Below are 20049 nucleotides of genomic sequence, written 5' to 3'. Positions count from 1 at the left end.
ATAAAGTCTCAAAAACTTTTGTTTTTCTTTGTCTTGCAATGCAAAAGGAAAAACTTTGCACTTATATGAACCCCCCTTCAAACCCTGCTGATGCATGTGTCCATTTCCCCTCTAACCAGAGCTTAATATTCATTAGAATTTTTCTTTTAAGGATGTGTCTATATATATCCATATATATCTATATTCATATATCCATGTATAGATATAGATGGATTTTATCTGCATATACTCACATGAGAGGAGGCTGTTGAGTCCTGTGGGAATACTGTGTGAGCCACCATGGGGAGACAGGATTGATATGTGGAAGAGCAGCGGCTATGCTTGAGCTGCTTAAGGGTTGTTTTTGAAAACTGGTCTAGCCCCTGCTATCTTGGAACTCACTGAGTAGCTCAGGTTGGCCTGCCTCTGCCTCCCAAGTGCTGGGAGTGCTTCACCATACCCAGCCTGAATCTATATAACTTTTCTGTCAGAGGAGGCGTGCAGGCAGGAAAATCTATTAACGTGAAAAGTATTTACTTCCTTAACAAAGCAGTGTCAGGAACCATGTTTAAAGTTTGTGGGTGGATATTAATTAGATTTCTGGGTATCAAGGAAGTTACTATTTTTAGTCTCGAATTGGAAAATCGACACAATTTGTTACAAGGTTTTTAGTACAAAGTTAGAAGGTTCTGATGAAGTTAGCCCTTAGTGCTCTTTTTGGAGCACTTAGAAAGTAACTCCCATTCCGATTAACATTCTTTGTGTTTTGGGTTCCTTTAATTTTTTTGATTAAAAATGGTATTTTTTAAATGCCTTGTTAAAATTTGTTTTATGATGGGTGTGGGGCTGGAAGATAGGAGCAGTTTCTGGTCCTCACGGGTGTAGTTGAAGGGGCATTAATGGAACACCGTATATTCCTGTTTAAAGCCCCATGTCACACACTGACACACGTGGTAGGCTGGTCTTCTGCCCTGTGGGGGGCTATTAAGTGGAGCACTAGGTTCTCCCTTTACTCCTACAACTAACACTTTTACCCGACTAGCTGAGAAACGTAAGAAGCGTAAGAAGCGCAGTCAAAATAACTCCAACCGAATGGTACAGAGAAAGTCTGGACCCAGCAAGGCGAAACAGAGGCGGAAAAGGAAGAGACGGTCAAATGGCAAGCATGATTCTTGTTAGATTTCTTTCTTTCCTGCTTTAAAAACAAAACCTCATCGTAGTTTATCACATATAATACAGTCTAATTCCTTTACTGTCTGGTTCTATATCTTGATTTAAAATTTCTTATGTTGTATCTGAAATGCAGTGATAATTTTCCAATAGTTATTGTCTGTATTACTTGGCTTGGCACGTTCTCCAATAGACCAAGTGTACTCTGATTTAAAGCAAAAAAAAAAAAAAATCATTAAGTTACTCAGGGGCCATTAATGTACAGTTGGAGGGTGATCTTTGTGGATGTAGCCTTAATATTTAGTATAATCGAGGTCTAAAATAATCTTCTATTATCTCAACAGAAAAAGATGAAGGTCCTTATTATACCCATCTAGGAGCTGGTCCTAATGTGGCAGCTATTAGAACAATCATGGAAGAAAGGTAATTAACTCAAAGGCACAGGGCAGATGAATGGTTATCCTTTGTATCCGACAGTTTTTCCCAGTTCCCCCCACATAGAGCAGTAAACAAGTGTAAATCAAGTGATTATCTGTAGGCTCCTCTGGTCCAGGGCTGCCAACCCAACACACTCATACTCACAGTATTTGACAGAACAAATAGTCACTTAGCTGACACAGGCTGCCCACTCGGAGATGATGCTAAAAAAATGCTAGAAAATCCAGGCACAAACAAACCAACCAGCCAATCTGCATGAGAGTGCTGGCACAGGTTACAAAGGGAGGCCTCCGTTGGCTTTCTCCTACTTACTTGATGGTGTTTCAAAGAAATGAAAAGTAGTATGAGTAAGGACCACTGAGTTGAAGCTTTAGCTTCGGAAAAGAGGTGTTTCTTTTACAAAAGAAAGCAAGCGTAAAAGGCTGAGAAAGGTTGACTAAGAGACTTCATTTACTTTTGAAAACTGTCATTCTGGGGTATCTACATTTAATTTAATCTGTATGTTGAAAACTGGGAGAAGGCTTTTCTTTCCTATAAATAGAGCTCTGAGCGAAGGTGTCTGTGCGGTTAAGTAGCAGAGTTTTTAAAATGTATTTGCATATGTATGGCCAGTACACAATATTCTTGCTTTATTTTCAAATCATTTGCCTCCAAGTTTTTATGTAGAAATTCACCATGTAGCCCACCCCCCAGCCACAGTATCCTGCCAGAGCTACCTAATTTTCTTTTGTTAACAGTGCATAGCACTTTGGCACACCAGGATGTGATCTGTTTCTAGAGTTCTAACTTTTTCAAGAGAGCTGGTTACCAACTTGGCCAGATGTCTTTAGAAACAAAAGCTTTCTAAAAACTTAGTTATTCGAGCTGTAAGCTAAATTTAGTAAAGGATGTCACCCAGCATATAATTAATTACAGAATAATCCATTATAATTTCTGATACATCTGGATGCTGAAGAAAAGACATTGTGCATTATGACCAATTTAAAAAAAAAAATTAAACCCTTCATTTCTTCAGATGTGGTTGCAGAAAAAAAAAAAGCCCTACACTTAAATGTCCAAATAGTTTGATTGCTTCTTGAAGTCATCTAATAATAGTGTATGTTTCTTTAAGGTTTGGAGAGAAGGGTAAAGCTATTAGAATTGAAAGAGTCATATATACTGGTAAAGAAGGCAAGAGCTCTCAGGGATGTCCTATTGCTAAATGGGTAAGTGTCCTTGTCAGTGATCTTGCTCTTTCTGTCTCGGTCATTTCTATTCATTTATCTAACCTCAAATTTTGGCTTGCCCAGCTCTTGCCATTTGGAGGGAGCACATTCTATGTATCCTTGTGTTCTAGCAGCAGAGTGGTTCTGAGATCATGAACACACCATTGAAATAATTTAGAGGTCAAAAGCAGTGGTCTCAGCTGTGGATTTCTACCCCTTAGGTTGACTTTTTCACAGGGGTCAACTGAGACAATTGGAAAACATAGATATTTACATTATGATTCATAATAGTGGCAGAATGACGGTTATGAAGTAGCAATGAAAATAGTTTTATGATTGGGCATCACCACAACATGAACTGTATTAACGGGGCACAGCTTCAGGAAGGCTGAAAACCACTGGTCTAAGAATAGTCCTTAGACTGTGAAGAAACAGTTTTCAATTGATATTTATATTGCTGCTTAATATTTATAGTGCCATGTAAAGAAAGCCTTCAACTAAGACCCTGCATGTCTTTTCTGTAGTTCTCACTACAGGAGGTAACATAACTGTCCCACTGTACCAGGCATGGTCTTCTAGCACTGAATTCCTGGACAGTTCCTTTTGACAGTTGCTTGGGTTCCCACAGTACTGCTGGGCAATAAAAGATCAATTAATTGCAGGTGGTGATAATTTTGAACCAGACATGAAAAGTCTGCATATGCAAGTATTGGCTCCCATTGACCCTTGTTCTGTTTTGGGTGGGGTGGGGCTGTTGGGGTGGACTGTCGATTCACACAGGTGTATCGGAGGTCAAGTACTGAGGAGAAACTGCTGTGTCTGGTCCGCGTCCGAGCCAAGCATACATGTGACACTGCAGTGATCGTGATTGTCATCCTGCTGTGGGACGGAATCCCGAAGCCGCTCGCGTCCGAGCTCTACTCAGAACTCACAGAGATTCTGAGTAACCGTGGCATATGCACCAACCGCCGCTGTGCTCAGAATGAAAAGTAAGTGGTTTAGGCTCCTCCCATTCTCCAGAGGAACTTGAATATGTGTGTTGATAAGGTGGGGGGGGGTCACATGTTTATTTCATAGTCAGGACAGTGAATGCTTGTGGTCCACTTACACCATTAGGGGTCATTGTTCAGGAGCCATTTCTGGTAAAATCTAGTTGTCTGCGCCCAATGGCTTTGGTTTTATCATCTCTGTTCAATTCTTGTGCCGTGCTGGACTCTTCTTATTAAGTAAGATACCATTTCAGTATCCAGGTCATTGACTTTTAATTATTTCAAGATTTGTAAAAAGTTCTGTAGAAATTGAAATTATTCCATTTACCCTAATTCATTCTTTCTGTAGGTCAAAATTGCTTCCCTTTTCATTGCCACTTCCTCACCTTATAGCCATGTAGTTAGTGCATTTCTTTCTGTCACTGTCTGCTGCGTTAGCTTTAGCTTTGTCTGCTTTGCAGGAAGCAAAATCCATCACTCAGGTTGGTTTTATTACAATGCTCTAAGTCCCTGTACAGTGCTAATACACGAAGGCTATCTATCCTGCTACATTTTCCACAGCTTGGTCTAAAAGTAATTTACATACAGTTTGTACTTTTAAAAATCTACCTAATTTTTTTAATCACTATCCACAGAATCATTTGCTGGGATCACAAAGAGACATGGCCGTGTTTACCAATCTCATTGCTAATTGGTTTTGCTCATTACATATAGTTTCTCAGTCTTGGTTGTATTATACAGTATCCACAGCTGCCCATATGAAACCAGTTTGCTTTAGACATGTCTGATCAAAAAAAAAAAAATCCCCATGATCTATTCTCACCTGGCTTCAGTTCACTTTTCCAAGTGATTATTCAAGTGGTTCATTCACTTCCTAATCCATGACTTGTAAACCCCTGATGACCTGCTTTAGACATACTGTTCAGATTATCAAGTTGCTTTGTTCATTCTGGTAAAGGTGTACATTCAAAGGTGAAGGCACAGTGGGCACACCGTCTGCTGAGGAGTTCACTGTTCTTACAGTAGAGTCTCAGGGCAGGCTTCAGATTCTACATTGCTAATGAACATAGGAAAAGAACTTAAGGGAAGCATGGCTATGCCTCTTCCTGCCGCCTAAAAGCCAGGGACTACGACTAACAGATGTCCACCAACCAATAGATGGAGAAAGAGAGACAAGATGCATCCACAAAATAAAGTTTGAACCAAAGTAAAAGTGCAATTTTCAGGAAAATGAACGGAACCAAAGATGACCGTGTTAAACTAAGCCACAATCTAAACTGTGGTAATGTGACAGTTCTGTTTAGATTATTATTTTTTTAAGATTTATTTATTTATTTGTTATATATAAGCGCACTGTCCGTAGCTGTCTTCAGACACACCAGAAGAGGGCATCAGATCCCATGGCTGTGAGCCACCATGTGGTTGCTGGGATTTGAACTCAGGACCTCTGGAAGAGCAATCTGTGCTCTTAACCACTGAGCCATCTCTCCAGTCCTGTTTAGATTATTTTTGAGGAGCTTCCACACCAACTTTTACAGCAGTGGCTTAAGTTCAAATTCTGACCCAATATATATATATATGTGTGTGTGTGTGCGTGTGTGTGTGCGTGTGCATGGTGTATATGTGTGTGTGTATATATGTGTGTATATATATATATATATATATATATATATATATATATATATATTCCTCTTTTACCACGTCATCAATAGCATTGGTTTCCTTTATTTCCTTAAATCATTTTGGCTCGAGTGATATGTAACCTTGAAGCAGCACTAATGTGCTTTCCCTGATGCTTAACACAGTCAAATAATTGTTGGTCATTTATTTCCCATCCTTTCAGTTCACCAGCCTATTTATTGACTGGATAATTTGGTTTTTGCATTGAGTTTCTGCAGTTCTTTAAATATCTTACATTTGATCCCTGTAAATGTATTTGCTAAAGACTTTTCCTCCACATAAGATTTACAGTGTCATATAATCTCACTATCACTACTACTACTTCATGATGGTCAACTGACAGGATCTAGGAGCAGCTTGGAGACCTTTCTGAGCATAACTGAGGGATTTTCTATATAGGTAGGGTTAGTTGATAAGTTGACCCACTGTAATGTGGGTAGCACTTCTGTTGGCTGGAGACCAGAAATGCAGGAGGATTTGTCCTTCTCTGCCTCCCTACTTATATCTATCCATCTTGAAAGGAATTTTGTGTGAGGTGATCCGGATCTACTACTGCATGTGGATTATTCCGGCCTTATTATTTCCCAAATTTGTAGTCTGATATCTTTATCAAAAGTCAGCTGGCTATAACTCGGGTTCATTGGTAGATCTCTATTCTAATCCATTTGTGTAAGTGTCTGGTTTGTTACTGTGGCTCTGTAGTATAGTTGGAAATTAGTTATTATGATACCTACAGCCTTGCTCTCTTCTGTTTAGGATTATTGGCTACTTGGGATTCTTTTGATTCCATATGAATTTAGAAATCATTTTTCCTAGGGGCATAAACAACGTGATTGGGAATTTGATTGCTTTGAATCTATAGATTCATTCCATCAATGCAGTCATTATAATACTGATTATGTCAATGCACAAGTATTTAATTTCTTGCTCAACTGTCTTGGAACTTTTCATTATGGAGATCTTTTACCTCTTTGGTTAATTTTATTCATTTGTGTTTTACTTTATTTGAAAATACTGGTAACAGTTTAGGAATGTTCTTTCTTGCCAAGTTGAGGAAATTTCTTCATTGTCATGGAGTTTTTATTTTATTTTTTTGTCATTATCTCTATGGGTGTGTTCATGCTAGTGCCCACAGAGGCTACAAGTGTTGGACACCCCTGGACTGGACCTATATGTAGGTAATTGTGAGCTGCCCAATGTGTCTGCTGGAGAATAAACTTGAACATGCTCTTTGCAAAATCTACTGGTTTCTTTTGCACACTGATTTTTGTATTCTGTCATTTGCTGAAAAGACTTTGAGCATTGAATAATCTTGCCTCATTCTTGATGTGCGAGGAACTGGTCACCGTTTAGTATATGTTGACTGGCTTCATCATGGATCCTTATTATTTTGACAGGTTCTTTCCATTCCTAGTTTCTTTAGCACTTCTCGTGAAGGAATGTTCATGTTTGTTTGAGAAAATTATGTGATTTCTGTTATTACATTGGTTTGTATGTTCAGCCAAGAAGCCATGATGTATGACCTCAACGTGTTCTTAAATGTGATCTGTAAAAATTTATTCTCCTATGTTCATCAGGGAAACTAGTCAATAGTTTGGTTGTCTTATTGACTAGATATCAGAGTAATTTGTAGAATGTTTGGTAGTTTTTTTTTCCCCTTACCAGAATGTGTATATACCATTACATTTATAAATAATGCACCAAGTATATTTTAATTGGTCATTACAATAATAAAAATAAAACAGAACACAATAAAGATGAATGAGAATTAGACTGGCCAAACAATGCATGAAAACAAATATCTTTGACACACATAATTACATGGGTTCTAGGTATACTCAGTCAACATTTAAAAGGTAGAAATTATTCCTGCCTCTTTAAGACATGTAAATGGCTCAGTACCACACAATAAACAGGGGGATATTGTCAGAGACTATTTCTAATGCCTTTGTTCTCTCAGTAGAAACTGTTGTTGTCAGGGTGAGAATCCAGAAACCTGTGGTGCCTCCTTTTCTTATGGTTGTTCTTGGAGCATGTACTATAATGGATGTAAGTTTGCCAGAAGCAAGAACCCAAGGAAATTTAGGCTACATGGAGATGAGCCAAAAGAGGTTGGTTTGTTTCCTAATCTATAACCTATTTTTCATACAGAATTAATGAAGCACGATGACCTGTCCTACGCTCAATAACGGAAGGAATATTATCTCAGATGAACCTACATTTTCTGGCTAAATCCTAAATATAAATTATTTTATAAGTTTATCATAAATATGTATAGCAGCACAAATTATTCCTGCATGTGGACGGTCAGCTAGGATTTCTGCACTTGACCAAAATTGACTGGGGGAGAAAAGGACTTATTTTGCCTTGAAGTTTGTAGTTCATACAGGGAGTTCAGAGCAGGAACCTGGAGACACAGACACATGCAAGTAAACTGTGCAAAGGCCAGGAATGGGTGCTGTTTTCTGTCTTGTTTCCTATTGCTTGATTGAGCCATTTATAGTAGTACCCTGGACTACCAGCCCAGGAGTGGCACTACCCACAGTGAGCTGGGCCTTCCCATATCTATTAATCATCAATCAAGATTATGAACTATCGGCTTGCGTACAGGGTGGTATTTTTAAAATGGAAATGGCCTTTTCCAGAATGACCTGGCACAACTAGCCAGCACATACGCCTTTATAGACTACCCATGCCAAAAGTAAATTACATTGATTTGGCTAGCCTGGACTAAAGAGTGGGGCCCAGTGTCTGTGATATGGGCAATGGATGGACCCTTGATGTCTTTACACTCTGATTTCTCAATGTAATTTCACACTGATATGCACAGTAATGAGGCTCCATTTAACGAAAAGAGTATTTGGACAAAAATTTGCCTATTCTTAGATAAATTAAGAAGAGTTTGCATATTAAAACTTGTCCTCCTTGAAAGGTCTACGATGCTGGAAATTACTATGGCAATGAATCATGTTGCAAACAAGGGCAAAAATATTGTGGATTTAGGGGCTAGAGAGATGTAGGAGTTAAGAGCACTGACTGTTCTTCCAGAGGGCCTGAGATCACTTCCCAGCACCCACACAGCAGCTCACAACTGTCTTGTGACTCCAATTCCAGGGGATCTGACACTCAGACACATGCAAGTAAACTCCCAATATATAGAGATAGATACATTATAAAAATATTGGATTTATATGCAATATATAAATACTGGTTTTTAAGGAAGGATTACTTCATTGGAGAAAGGGATATCAGGAAACTAAAAAATTAAGATTTGTGATATCATTCACTTTAAAGTCTGAATTGTGGAATTCATGCTTCTACTATTTCTAATATCTCAAGATTTAAGTTACTGTAGTGAATGTATTCAGGCAATTAAAAAGCAGGTTGAGATTTTAGTATACATATACAGTTCAAACAAATGAGCATTGATTTCTCACTTAAAAACCATCAAACTTTATCTCAAAATACAGATTCTTTGGAAGACAATACTTTTTAGACTTTAGGATTTAATTAAGAGAGTGTAAACTTTGACTGAATGACCAAAAAACTTTTATTTGACACTTCTGTGTTAACATTTCCTCTCCATTCACTGTAACTATTGAATCTTAGGTGTTAGAACCCCCATGTGGTTATTAAATTTGATGTATTCCTCCTCTAAAAGGGAAATGTTATCTTTATCTGCGGTTATAAATTAAATGAGGATGCAAATAAGCCAGATTTTACCTGCCCCGCTATTCGCATCTCTTGATGTGTGTGCCATGCATTTGTGTGTACACCTGTACATACTTATGGTAGCCAGCCTCTTTATCCCTTTTTGAGAAAGAGTCTCACTGTACTCGAGGCTGTTTTGACTAGAATGGGTATCACGTGAGCCCCAGCTTTCCTTATGCCTCTACCACCCCAGAACTGTTATTATGAGTGCCCCCATGTTTTGTGTGAGAACTCTGAGCTCCACCTCAGCTCGCCATGTGTGCCCATGCAGGTGCCCTGGAGCCCAGAAGGCCTGTAAACAACCTGGAACTGAGTTACTGTAGTTGTAAGCTACCCACCCAACATGAAGAAAAAAGTCTGGGTTCTCTAGAAGAGCAGCCAGCATCGACTACTGAGCTTTCTGTCTCCCCAGCCTCCTGAGATTATTCAACAGTAGCAATTTTAAAATAAGAGCATTTCAGTGGGAATTTATAAACCAAGTATCAGGACATGCTGCTACTTTAGAAGCCCATCGGAAACTTTTCTTTGTGAGCAAGGGGGTAATAGAAACATAGCAATGTTTCCCTTTTTAAACAAGCTGTTCAGTACGTAGCTAGTCACGAGAATTTCATCCACATTTAAAGTATCCAGCAATTCCTATAAAGATCATCTGAACGTTTGAAGTGCTTAGAAGTAGCCAAATTTAGTAGTTCATCTTTCTTGATGAACATTTGAATAGTGGAAGGGAATTGTCTGTTCCCAGGAGTCAGCTGACTTATTCACCACTCCACCCCACAGCACAGGCTCGTGTTTACAAATTGTCCGTTGTCTGCATGCAAAGTAGAGACTGAGTCCATCCTACCCAAACCCAAAGAGAGAACGCCGGCTAGGATAGCACATACAAATTCATATTAGAAGTGGTCTTTTTAGAAAGATTTCCTATGTAAGAAAAACACTATGCTTGGGAATAATTCATCTGATTGTGTTCTGTCTAAATGTACACTGAGGTTTACATACATGTTTAATTTAGGGTTTAATCTGTTTCATTTTTGTACAGGAAGAGAAACTTGGCTCTCACTTGCAAAACCTGGCTACTGTTATTGCTCCCATATACAAGAAACTTGCACCTGATGCCTACAGGAATCAGGTAAGTTGTTGTTCATGAGTCAAACTTCATTACTGGTGGCCTAGCAAGTCCAAAACAGTTTGTTTTCTCAAGAAAGGGTTTCTCTGAGTAGTCTTGGCTGTCCTGGATTGACTGGCCTCTATCTACCTCCTCCTAAATTCTGGGTTTAAAGGTGTGCACCGGGTTGGGGATTTAGCTCAGTGGTAGAGCGCTTGCCTAGCAAGTGCAAGGCCCTGGGTTCGATCCTCAGCCTCGGGTGTGTGAGTGTGTGTGTGTGTGTGTGTGTGTGTGTGTGTGTGTGTGTACCACCAGTTCCCAGCCTCAAAACTATTTTTGAAGGAGTGACTTCTTCATAACCTTTTAAAGTTTTTCATTCTCTTTGTCATGTACATGAGGGCCTCCCTGCATTTACGGAAATGTACTACATGGTAAGGGCCTTGGGCCCCTTGCATCTGAACCAGATGTTCTTAGCCATTAAAACTACTTGACTAAAATGAAAGTTAAAAAAAAAAAGCAACTATCACATGCATAATAAAAGCTAGGATAGGAATATGTACACAGAAAAAAGGGTGTTCCAGACCGAACGATGTCTGATGTCCCCTATACAGACTCATCAATGGTCCTTTAAGTGTTCGTGAGAGGTGAAGAAGGAAGAAGTTATTAGATTCTTATTTAGAAGGTAGATCCTGCATAGTAACTACGGTCAGAAGAACTGTCTACACGGGTTTTCTTCCAACCCGTGTATTTCATTTTACTTGGGTTATTTCCTTGAAGCTGCAGAAGACTAAATGTGCGATCATCCTCATTCGTCTGTGGTGGAGGGAGAAAGCACCAGAAACTGGCAGAAACCTCATGGGGATATAGACCTGGTTTGTTACAACAAATAGATAGACCTGACTGTTACAGCAGTGGTTACATGGGTGTGCACATAGATCAAATGAGATTGCCTTCCATAAACACTACTTAATATGTTCATGGGCAGGGTATATTTAGGAACATACGCTACAATAACAATTATGCAAGCATATATGTACATATTTCACTAATGAGTAGTTAAGGTGGGGTCATGTGTTCCAAAGAGGCGGGGAGGGTTAGATGAGAGGGTTTAGAGGGAGGAAGGAGAAGGAGAAATGTGGGACCTGGCAGTGTAAGTCAGTGGTAGACTGCCTACCTAGCTTCATTGTGAACTCTCGCATCACACTACCTCACAGTTTTCCTCAGTAATAGTGTGCTCTGACTTCGGTCGTTCCATTATGTTCTAGATATAAAGTGCAAAAACTACTTCATTCATTCATTCTAAAGTACCTTTCCATTGACACACATCCATCTCTCAGGTCGAGTTTGAACACCGAGCTATAGAATGCCGTTTGGGTCTGAAGGAAGGCCGGCCATTCTCAGGGGTCACTGCATGTCTGGACTTCTCTGCTCATGCCCACAGAGACCAGCAGAACATGGCCAATGGCAGTACAGTGGTAAGTGGCACCCTGTGACCCTGGTAAGTGGCACCCTGCGATCCCAGCAGCCTCTACCAGCGAAGCACAAGCTGCCTGCTGCTTGGCACAGATCACATGTGTTTCAGCAGGGGTCACCAGACCATGTGTTCTCATGGATCAATTACAAGCTTCCTGGTTACTACAGGCACTCTCTTAACCGAGTAGCACATTAGCAGCAATGTTGACAACCACACAAGAATTTGGGTGTCCTTAGCACTCCTCTAAATAAATCACGTCTATACATTTCAAAGCACTTGTCAAGAAAATAAAAGTTGGGTCTGGAGAGGACCTGAGTTCCACTCCCAGTACCTATACCAGCTCTGTGGAACTTGTATACTCCTGATTTCTGCAGTCGTGACAATTAAGAGTCTTTTTAAAAGGAAAATCAAAATTCAGCTGGGCAAGTGGCTCAGCCAGGGAATACAATCTTCCAGCTGAAGAAGAGAATTGGGTCCCCTATATCTATGCAAAACCCAGTGCTGTAGAAGGCATCTTTAATCACCCAGCATTGGGAAAGTGGACGCAGTGAGACTTGCTGTCCAATCATTCAGTAAGATCAGTGTGCTTCAGGCTCCCCGAGATACCCTGTTCCCAAAAGTCAGGTAGAAAGTTGTTGATGCTTTCCGTCATTTGTTTGTGACTTATACAGGAAGTCCACAGGAGCTCGTGCCTGCATAGCACAGTAGGACAATGGATTAATTCAGCCTTGGTTTGTTTTTTTTTTTAAAGATTTATTCATTTATTATATATAAGTACACTGTAGCTGTCTTCAGCCACACCAGAAGAGGGCATCGGATCTCTTTACAGTTGATTGTGAGCCACCATGTGGTTGCTGGGAATTGATCAGGACCTCTGGAAGAGCAGTCAGTGCTCTTAACCACTGAGCCATCCCTCCAGCCCTGGCCTTGGTTTTAAACACAAGCTCTGAGGTATATTCCCTACCAGCCAAGTTCGAAATTAGATCCAGGAAAATAAGCGACTCTTGAACAGTCAGCTGTGTCTGTTTGAGGTAGAATCACTGTGGCCACGTCATCTGTTCTTTGTTCTATAAAGTGATGGCAGTGGGCAGTGCCACCTTAGAAGGATGACAGTGGCTACAGTAGGGCAGGCTGGGAAGGCACTTGATGAGACTGAGCAGTCACGAATATGCAGAAGAAACATGTTCAGAGACACGAGCTTGGGGAACTTTACAGTTGTACATTAGCCTTTTAGGAAGTGCTCATTCCTTTCTGGGATATCTCCCACTCTTTTATGTCTGTTTGTCTGTCTGTCCTTTAGGTCTTACTTTCTCCATTTACCAATCCTCGATTAATATAATTATAGTTAGCATAAGTAAGCTCCCTTAACCAAAAGAGGATGCATGGAGAGATGCATGAGTTACAGCCAACTGGCATCCTGTAAAGTTTTTAAACATGGGAATAGAGTTAGGAGTCAGGCCTGAGGGACGGAGAGTCATGTGTCCTCTTAGCATCCTTCCCCATCCCACACAAGGCATGGGTAGAAGAGGGCTGTAGCTTCTTTTGAAAGAAAGGCATCTGCTGTGTGTTGTGGAAAGAAGGAAAGTGTTTCATTTCATTTGGAAGAATTATGGCTGCTTCCCTGAGCTCTAGAAGTCCATGACAGCAGCCAGTTCTATCATCGAAATTATAATTATTTATGTCCTCCATTTGTACATTGTCTTCAGTTATAATGTGCAGGGTCCCCCATCTCACACACATGTGGATACTGGTGGGGAGAAGCTCTAGCATGCACACATTCTTTCTGGGCCTACAACTGAGCCTGGAACATCTCACATCCGCTTCAGGTGGTCACCCTCACTAGAGAAGACAATCGAGAAGTCGGAGGGCAGCCAGAGGATGAGCAGCTCCATGTACTGCCTCTGTACACCATTGCTACTGAGGATGAGTTTGGGAGCACAGAAGGTCAGGAGGAGAAGATTCTGCAGGGGTCCATTCAGGTTCTGCACTCTTTTCGGAGGAGAAGAGTCAGGAGGTTAGTGGATCCACCCAAGAATTGCCGACAGAAGAAATTGGAGGCCAAGAAAGCTAGAAAGCTTTCTTCTCTGGAGAATTGCTCGAATAAGAATGAAAAGGAAAAGTCTTCCTCACGTACAAGGCCGATGGAAAATGCAAGCCCTATGATACAGATGACAGGTAAACTGTGTGATGCTTGAGGGCTTAGGCTCTTGCTGGGTGACACCTTGGGATTAGCAGTCATGATCTGACTTATCTACCACAATCCTCTCTCAAATGGCCATGCCCAGGGTATACTGGAGTTGTCAAGAGTTGGTGAACTGTTCATTTCAGACTAGAGATATTGGGGTTATTCTGTATGTAGCAAATAACAGGCTTTTAAACAGGTAATTTATATGCCAAAAGTAATGTGAATCATGCAGTAACATTTCACCAAGTTTAAGGAGGAAGCACTTGGGCTCAGATACAGTAGGCCAGTAAGCGGGGGGATCATGAGAGACTCTAAGAGTAAATCCTGTCAGAATGCAAAACACAGTGAATAAAGAAAACCTAAGTCACTAAACCTGGGTAATTAAAAACAGTGCTGCCCTGAAATAAGTTTAAATTGTAGGAGGAAGGGTGAATGGAGTATTTTTCCCTAGACAGATCGGATCTGGTTTAGGTAACTTTGCACACTCATCAGAAGGTCTTCTGTCTGCCTCAGTCCTAATGGAGCATTGGGCACCATAGCCCTTGCTCTATGTCTATAATTAGAGCTACTATAAAGAGAAACCCAGTGTTTAGAAAGTACACTGGCTTGATCTGTAAATTTATTTAGCCTACGGATTTGCTATGAGGGTGACAATCCCCTTCTTGCCGGTTTCTGTGATAAAGCTTGGACCACTGCAGGTCCATTTAACAAGCTCATAGCTTACAAGGGGAACATTTCTACAAGGCGCTCTCCACATACAATCATGTAAATTTCCTTGCTGGGAAATGTCCTCCTGAAGTAGGATTGACCTTTTTGGATATAAATGCCGTTCTTGACACGCCCTGCCACATGCATGCCACATGATTGAAGTAAAATAAAACATACCCTTCTTTCAGAAGCAGTAGGGGATGGAGGGGGCGCCATTAGAGTACAGTCCCTGCGTTATCAAACTAGCTTGGCATTGAAGATGAGGTCATGACTTAAGCAGAGGGAGATAGGTAGAGTGGCCAGAGGCATGTGGAATGACTCAGGTTGGGGCAACACACATTACCGACTAGCGCCATTAAAAGTTCGGCATGTTTCGTCTAACACACACACACACACACACACACACACACACACACACCACAATGGTGGTTGACAGTGCTCAGAGCCCTGGTTTTTCTCGCCCTTGCTTGGAGGAGCTTGTCTGTGCTATTGGATACAGTGGCGTGTCTCCACTAGAGTTCTTTTTTTTTTTTTTCTTTCTATTTTTCGGAGCTAGGGACCGAACCCAGGGCCTTGCGTTTGCTAGGCAAGCGCTCTACCACTGAGCTAAATCCCCAACCCCACCACTAGAGTTCTTAAACTGTATTTGTTCCTGTTCTCTCCTACCCTTTCCATAGCACAACTTCGGCTTTCGGGATCTGTCATCCAGCAGCCACAGTCACTCCAGAGGCACCTTCAGCAAGTGCAGAGGCCACCTCAGCCACAGCCACCTCAGCCACAGCACATCTTGCCCAGTAACTCTCAACCTGTTGGTTCTCATTCTTCTGGATCCACCAATGTATACACGAGACAGCCTGCTCCACTTAGTCCTTACCCCAGCTCTTCACACGCTGCAGATATGTACGGAGATGCCAACCATGTGAACTTCCACCCCACTTCATCTCATGCTGCGGGATTATATTTGAGTCCTTCTAATTCCATGAACCCCTACCCCGGGCTTTTCAATCAAAATAACCAATACGCAGCTTCTCAGTGCAATGGGAGCATGTCGGCAGACAGCGGTCCCCCTTTCTTAGGTCCTTATTCCCCCCAGTCTCAGTCCAGGGGTCTGCATAGATATCCAAACCAGGACCATCTCATCAATCTGAACTTACCACCCATCCACACGCTTTACCCACAGAGGTCAGACAGCCCCTTTAAGTACTTAAATTATGGAAACCAAAACAACGTGCAGAGAGATAGAGATGCCTTCACTAACTGTCCCTTAAAACCAAATGTACACCACCTACCAACGTTTTCTTCTTACGCCACCCCCAAGATGGATGGCCATTTTATGGGAGCCGCCTCCAGACTACCGTACAGCCACCCAAACATGGAGTACAAATCCAGTGACCATCATCTCCCTCCCCACATGATTCACGGCTACCCCACAGCAGCTTCAGGCTCAGTGAGCAGTTCCAGTCACGCCTTCCACAACAAGGAGAATGACAACATGGTCTCCCACACAGCCAATGGGTTATCAAGAGTGCTTCCAGGGTTTAATCATGACAGAACTGCTTCTGCTCAAGGTCCGTTATACAGTCTGCCGGACTACAGTCAGGAAAAGCAGCCCGGGGTGTCAGGCCAGGATGGGGCTTCTGTGGAGGACATTGAGGTTTGGTCAGACAGTGAGCACAACTTCCAGGATCCTTCCATCGGAGGAGTGGCAATAGCCCCCACTCATGGGTCAATTCTCATTGAGTGCGCCAAGTGTGAGGTCCACGCCACAACCAAAGTAAACAAGCCCAATCGGAAAAAGCCCGCCAGGATCTCACTTGTCTTTTACCAGCACAAGAACTTGAATGAGCCAAAACATAGCTTGGCGGTCTGGGAAGCCAAAATGGCCGGAAAGGCCCGGAAAGAAGAGGAAGAGTGTGAAAAGTATGGATCAGACCACGTGTCTCAGAAAAATCACGGCAAACGGGTAAAGCGTGAGCCCACGGGGCCACAGGAAACTCCCAAGCCCAGTTACCTGCGCTTCATCCATTCTCTTGCTGAGAACACAGTGTCTATGACCACAGACTCGACCGTGACTACAAGGCCATATGCTTTCACTCAGGTCACAGGGCCTTACAACACATATGTATGACACTGGTCAGTACGCCAGACCACCAAGGACAACCTGTCAGTCATGTCTTTCATTCATGGTATGGGCAGTAGGGGCAGGTGCAGTGTGTGTTTGTGTGTATGTGTGTGGGGGGGAGGGTTGTCAGCTCACCAGCAAAATAGTTTATTTTACCATTATACTTAATCTCTACCGACTTCTCTTGCGGTCACTGGTGACTGGTGGCATTCGGGAAGAGTAAAGCACCCTGTGCCGAGGGACAGTGGGAAGAAAGCGCTCTACGCTTGTTTTCAAAACGACTGGTTCTCTTACTGGCTGAGGCCATGCCTGTGACACGCCCCTCTCACTACTCTACACGTGACCGCTTCTAATACCACGGGCATGTGATGATGGAGCACAGTACTGTAGTAGGAGAGCTGCAGGAATCATCCGGTGCTGATGTAGGAAATACTGGAATTAGGACTTTTTAACATGCAGTTTTTACTGTAACCTTAATAACTTATTTATCAAAGTAGCTACAGAAAGCTCAAGTGAATGATGGCAAAACACTGAATTTGTTTGGGTGTTAACATTAAATGGTGCTACAAAAAACGGTGTTTTTAAATAGCTGAAAAAAATGCCTTTTATCATGCAGCCGGTGTAGTCTAGGGCCCCTGAGGAACTGGGGCGCCTTTGATTCACATTTCTATCTTAATTATTACTCAGCTTAGTTTTTCAAATGTAGACATCTTAAAGGCCTCTGGATTGATTGTCATTGTCCATCGATGTCCTTGTAGGACTATAAACAATGTGTGCACATACACACCTACACATGTGTACTGAAATGTTTTAAGTGGTGTCTTAGAAGCACTTTGCTTACCTAAGCTTCGGCGACTTGAGCAATGCTAAGGTACTGAAACTTAAAAAAAAAGCAAAAAAAAAAAAAACAAAAAAACAAAAAACAAAAACAAACAAAAGTTTACTATCATTTAGGATTAGAAGTTTTTTTTTTTTTTAAGGAAACCTTCAAAAGCATTTGCTTTGCCCTTAGCCACGTGTCGGCTGATAAGCAGTATCACCGCTGTCAGGCCTGTCACGATTCAAACCCAAGGTGAATGGATAGGCTAGTCTACAAAACACGTTTCCTGGTGCTTATGTTCCGTGCTATATATACTACAAAACAGCGGTGGGGCGCGCACCTAAGAATGGTTGCCTGCAGGTGATCGCGGCCACACGCTACAGACAGCGAAGCTTGCCCCCACACACCTGCGTTGCCCTACAGAGCTGGGTGTTGTTCTTCGGGACAGCAGGCTGCCTTTGTGTTAGCTGTTTGCTTTGTGGTGTCCTTCCTTAGCTAAGTGTTGTACGTGCCAGGAAGACCGAGTGGACTGAGACCTGCACAATCTGAGAAGACAGGCTTAGGTCCATAGAGCTCTACTGGTTACAAAGCAAAAACCGAAAGGAAATAGGCAGCTGGTTTGCTGTGGTGATTTTAAACATTAATTTGTATTAAAAAGGTAAAAGAGTTGTATAGTAAATTAAATTGTAAAACAAAACCTTTTTTAATGTAATGCTTTAGTATTTTAGTACTGTAAAAAATTAAATATATACATATGTGTGTATATATATATACTATATATATATATATATAATATATGAGATTGAAGCAAAATCCACATCATGATGGTGCTACCCATATTGCTCCACATAGATCTTAATGTGAGCTAAGAATCCATTCAGAGTTGGAGTGGTGTTCCTACTTGTCGTAATACCTCAACATTAGCTTGGCAATGGGATACTGAGCTAAGAGTGGAAGCTTAGAGCATTGTATACCACCATTTTTTTTTTAAAAAATCTTTGTATTATTAAAACATACCATTTTTAAATACTTGATTTCTTAGCAAGTATAACTTGAATCTCAAACTTTTTTGTTCTAAAAATTCAGGGATATTTCAGCTCATTCTCCTTATGCCAACATGTCATCTTGTTTATGTAAAGTTGGTTAATATATTCTCTTTCAGGGATTTGACTCTTTTTTTATTATTATTATTATTTTGAATCCCTCCTACTTTGCTTGTACATGTAATGATAACTAAAAACTTATTTTATAAATTTGTCAACTTTCAATTGTAAATTTCGGAAAGTTTGAGTTCAGCAAAGTGAAAAGTCTAAAATAGGAAGCACTGAGCTGGTAAAGGGAAAACTGAGAGGATAAAAATCACCCCCCATGGCCCTCAGCCAAGTCGCCAGTAATGGCTTCTGATGTAGTGATGAGGACAGCTTTGGACTGCAGCTCTCCAGTCCCGGGAGCTGGTGGTGTGCAGTGCAATAGGACTCTTGTTACATTGTGGCCTAAATACAGTGTTGCTTATTAGCTTTTTCAAATAGCTTTGTGTCAGTGGAGACCTTTGTAACTTTTTGGTCACATTTTGTCACTGAAAACTTTGAGAATGTCTGCCTTGCACACAAAACCACAAGGTTAATGGTTTCCACACCACGATGTTTGGTCCACATCAGGTTCCTGCAGGTGTGTGTGGCAGTTTTGAGAGCCAGGCATCCCTTAGGAACATTTGCTTTACATGTCACCCAACCGTCATTTGTCAAACTGCTGGCCAACAGGAGCAGTAAGTGTGGTTTGAGAGGATGGATCATGTAGGAAGAAAGGCAATGACATCCCCCCATCTGCATTAGATCTCGTGGCAAGCAGATCTGTGATTTGCTTCTGTAGGAACAGCTCGATGGCATAGCCACACTTGAAATTGCTTCTGCTTGGTGTCAACATTACTTGAATGACTTTTTCATCCTGATTGACGCACAGTGATGTATAGTTCACTTTATAAGGTAGTGTGGTTAACTCGTTAGGAAGTTTTTTGCAGTTTGACACTAAGATAACTGAATCTCCGTGTGCATTTTTCTACGCTTTATTTTTTTAATGTAGTTTCATGAGATGTTGGCTTTGTTTATACAATCTGAGGGTGGTTATAAATACTGTAAGTATTGTAATGTTATGAATGCAGTTTATTTTAAAGCTGTTTATTATATCATTCCTGATAACGCCATGTGAGTGTTTTTAATAAAATTTATATTTATTTAATGCACTCAAGTATTCCGTTGCAGAGGTTTTTGTCCCATAAATGAGGTAAAATGGAATGGAGTGACTTCAGTTGTTTTACGAGATACTTTTTACATAGCTCTTCAACATGCTAAACTAAGTCTACATCAATGCCCCAAAGCTGTTTCTCTAATCAGACCTATTCTTCACCCTGTGTCCTGCTCACTTTCAGCCTATTTCCTTTGTACGTAACCAGGAAGGGAGAGGTCACAG

General features: G+C 41.2%; 1 protein-coding gene across 4 annotated transcripts in view; it reads left to right on the top strand.

Moving 5' to 3' along the window:
• The window catches only part of Tet2 (tet methylcytosine dioxygenase 2), an 84056-nt gene extending 64234 nt beyond the window's left edge, over positions 1-19822 (top strand). Inside the window, exons 4-12 of one of the 4 annotated variants that reach the window (XM_087624961.1) lie at positions 1022-1138; positions 1494-1572; positions 2699-2792; positions 3573-3781; positions 7425-7572; positions 10209-10298; positions 11612-11749; positions 13575-13923; positions 15319-19822. In XM_087624961.1, the coding sequence (XP_087481087.1) occupies positions 1022-1138; positions 1494-1572; positions 2699-2792; positions 3573-3781; positions 7425-7572; positions 10209-10298; positions 11612-11749; positions 13575-13923; positions 15319-16769 (2675 nt within the window). In that variant the 3' untranslated portion in view covers positions 16770-19822. 4 annotated transcript variants of the gene reach the window in all.
• The last annotated feature ends 227 nt before the right edge of the window (positions 19823-20049 follow it).

This window comes from Rattus norvegicus, chromosome 2 (genome assembly GCF_021556685.1).
Source record: "Rattus norvegicus strain SHRSP/BbbUtx chromosome 2, alternate assembly SHRSP_T2T, whole genome shotgun sequence".
In the NCBI taxonomy this organism is placed as follows: domain Eukaryota; kingdom Metazoa; phylum Chordata; class Mammalia; order Rodentia; family Muridae; genus Rattus; species Rattus norvegicus.
This window is presented reverse-complemented; position numbering and strand designations above follow the sequence as displayed.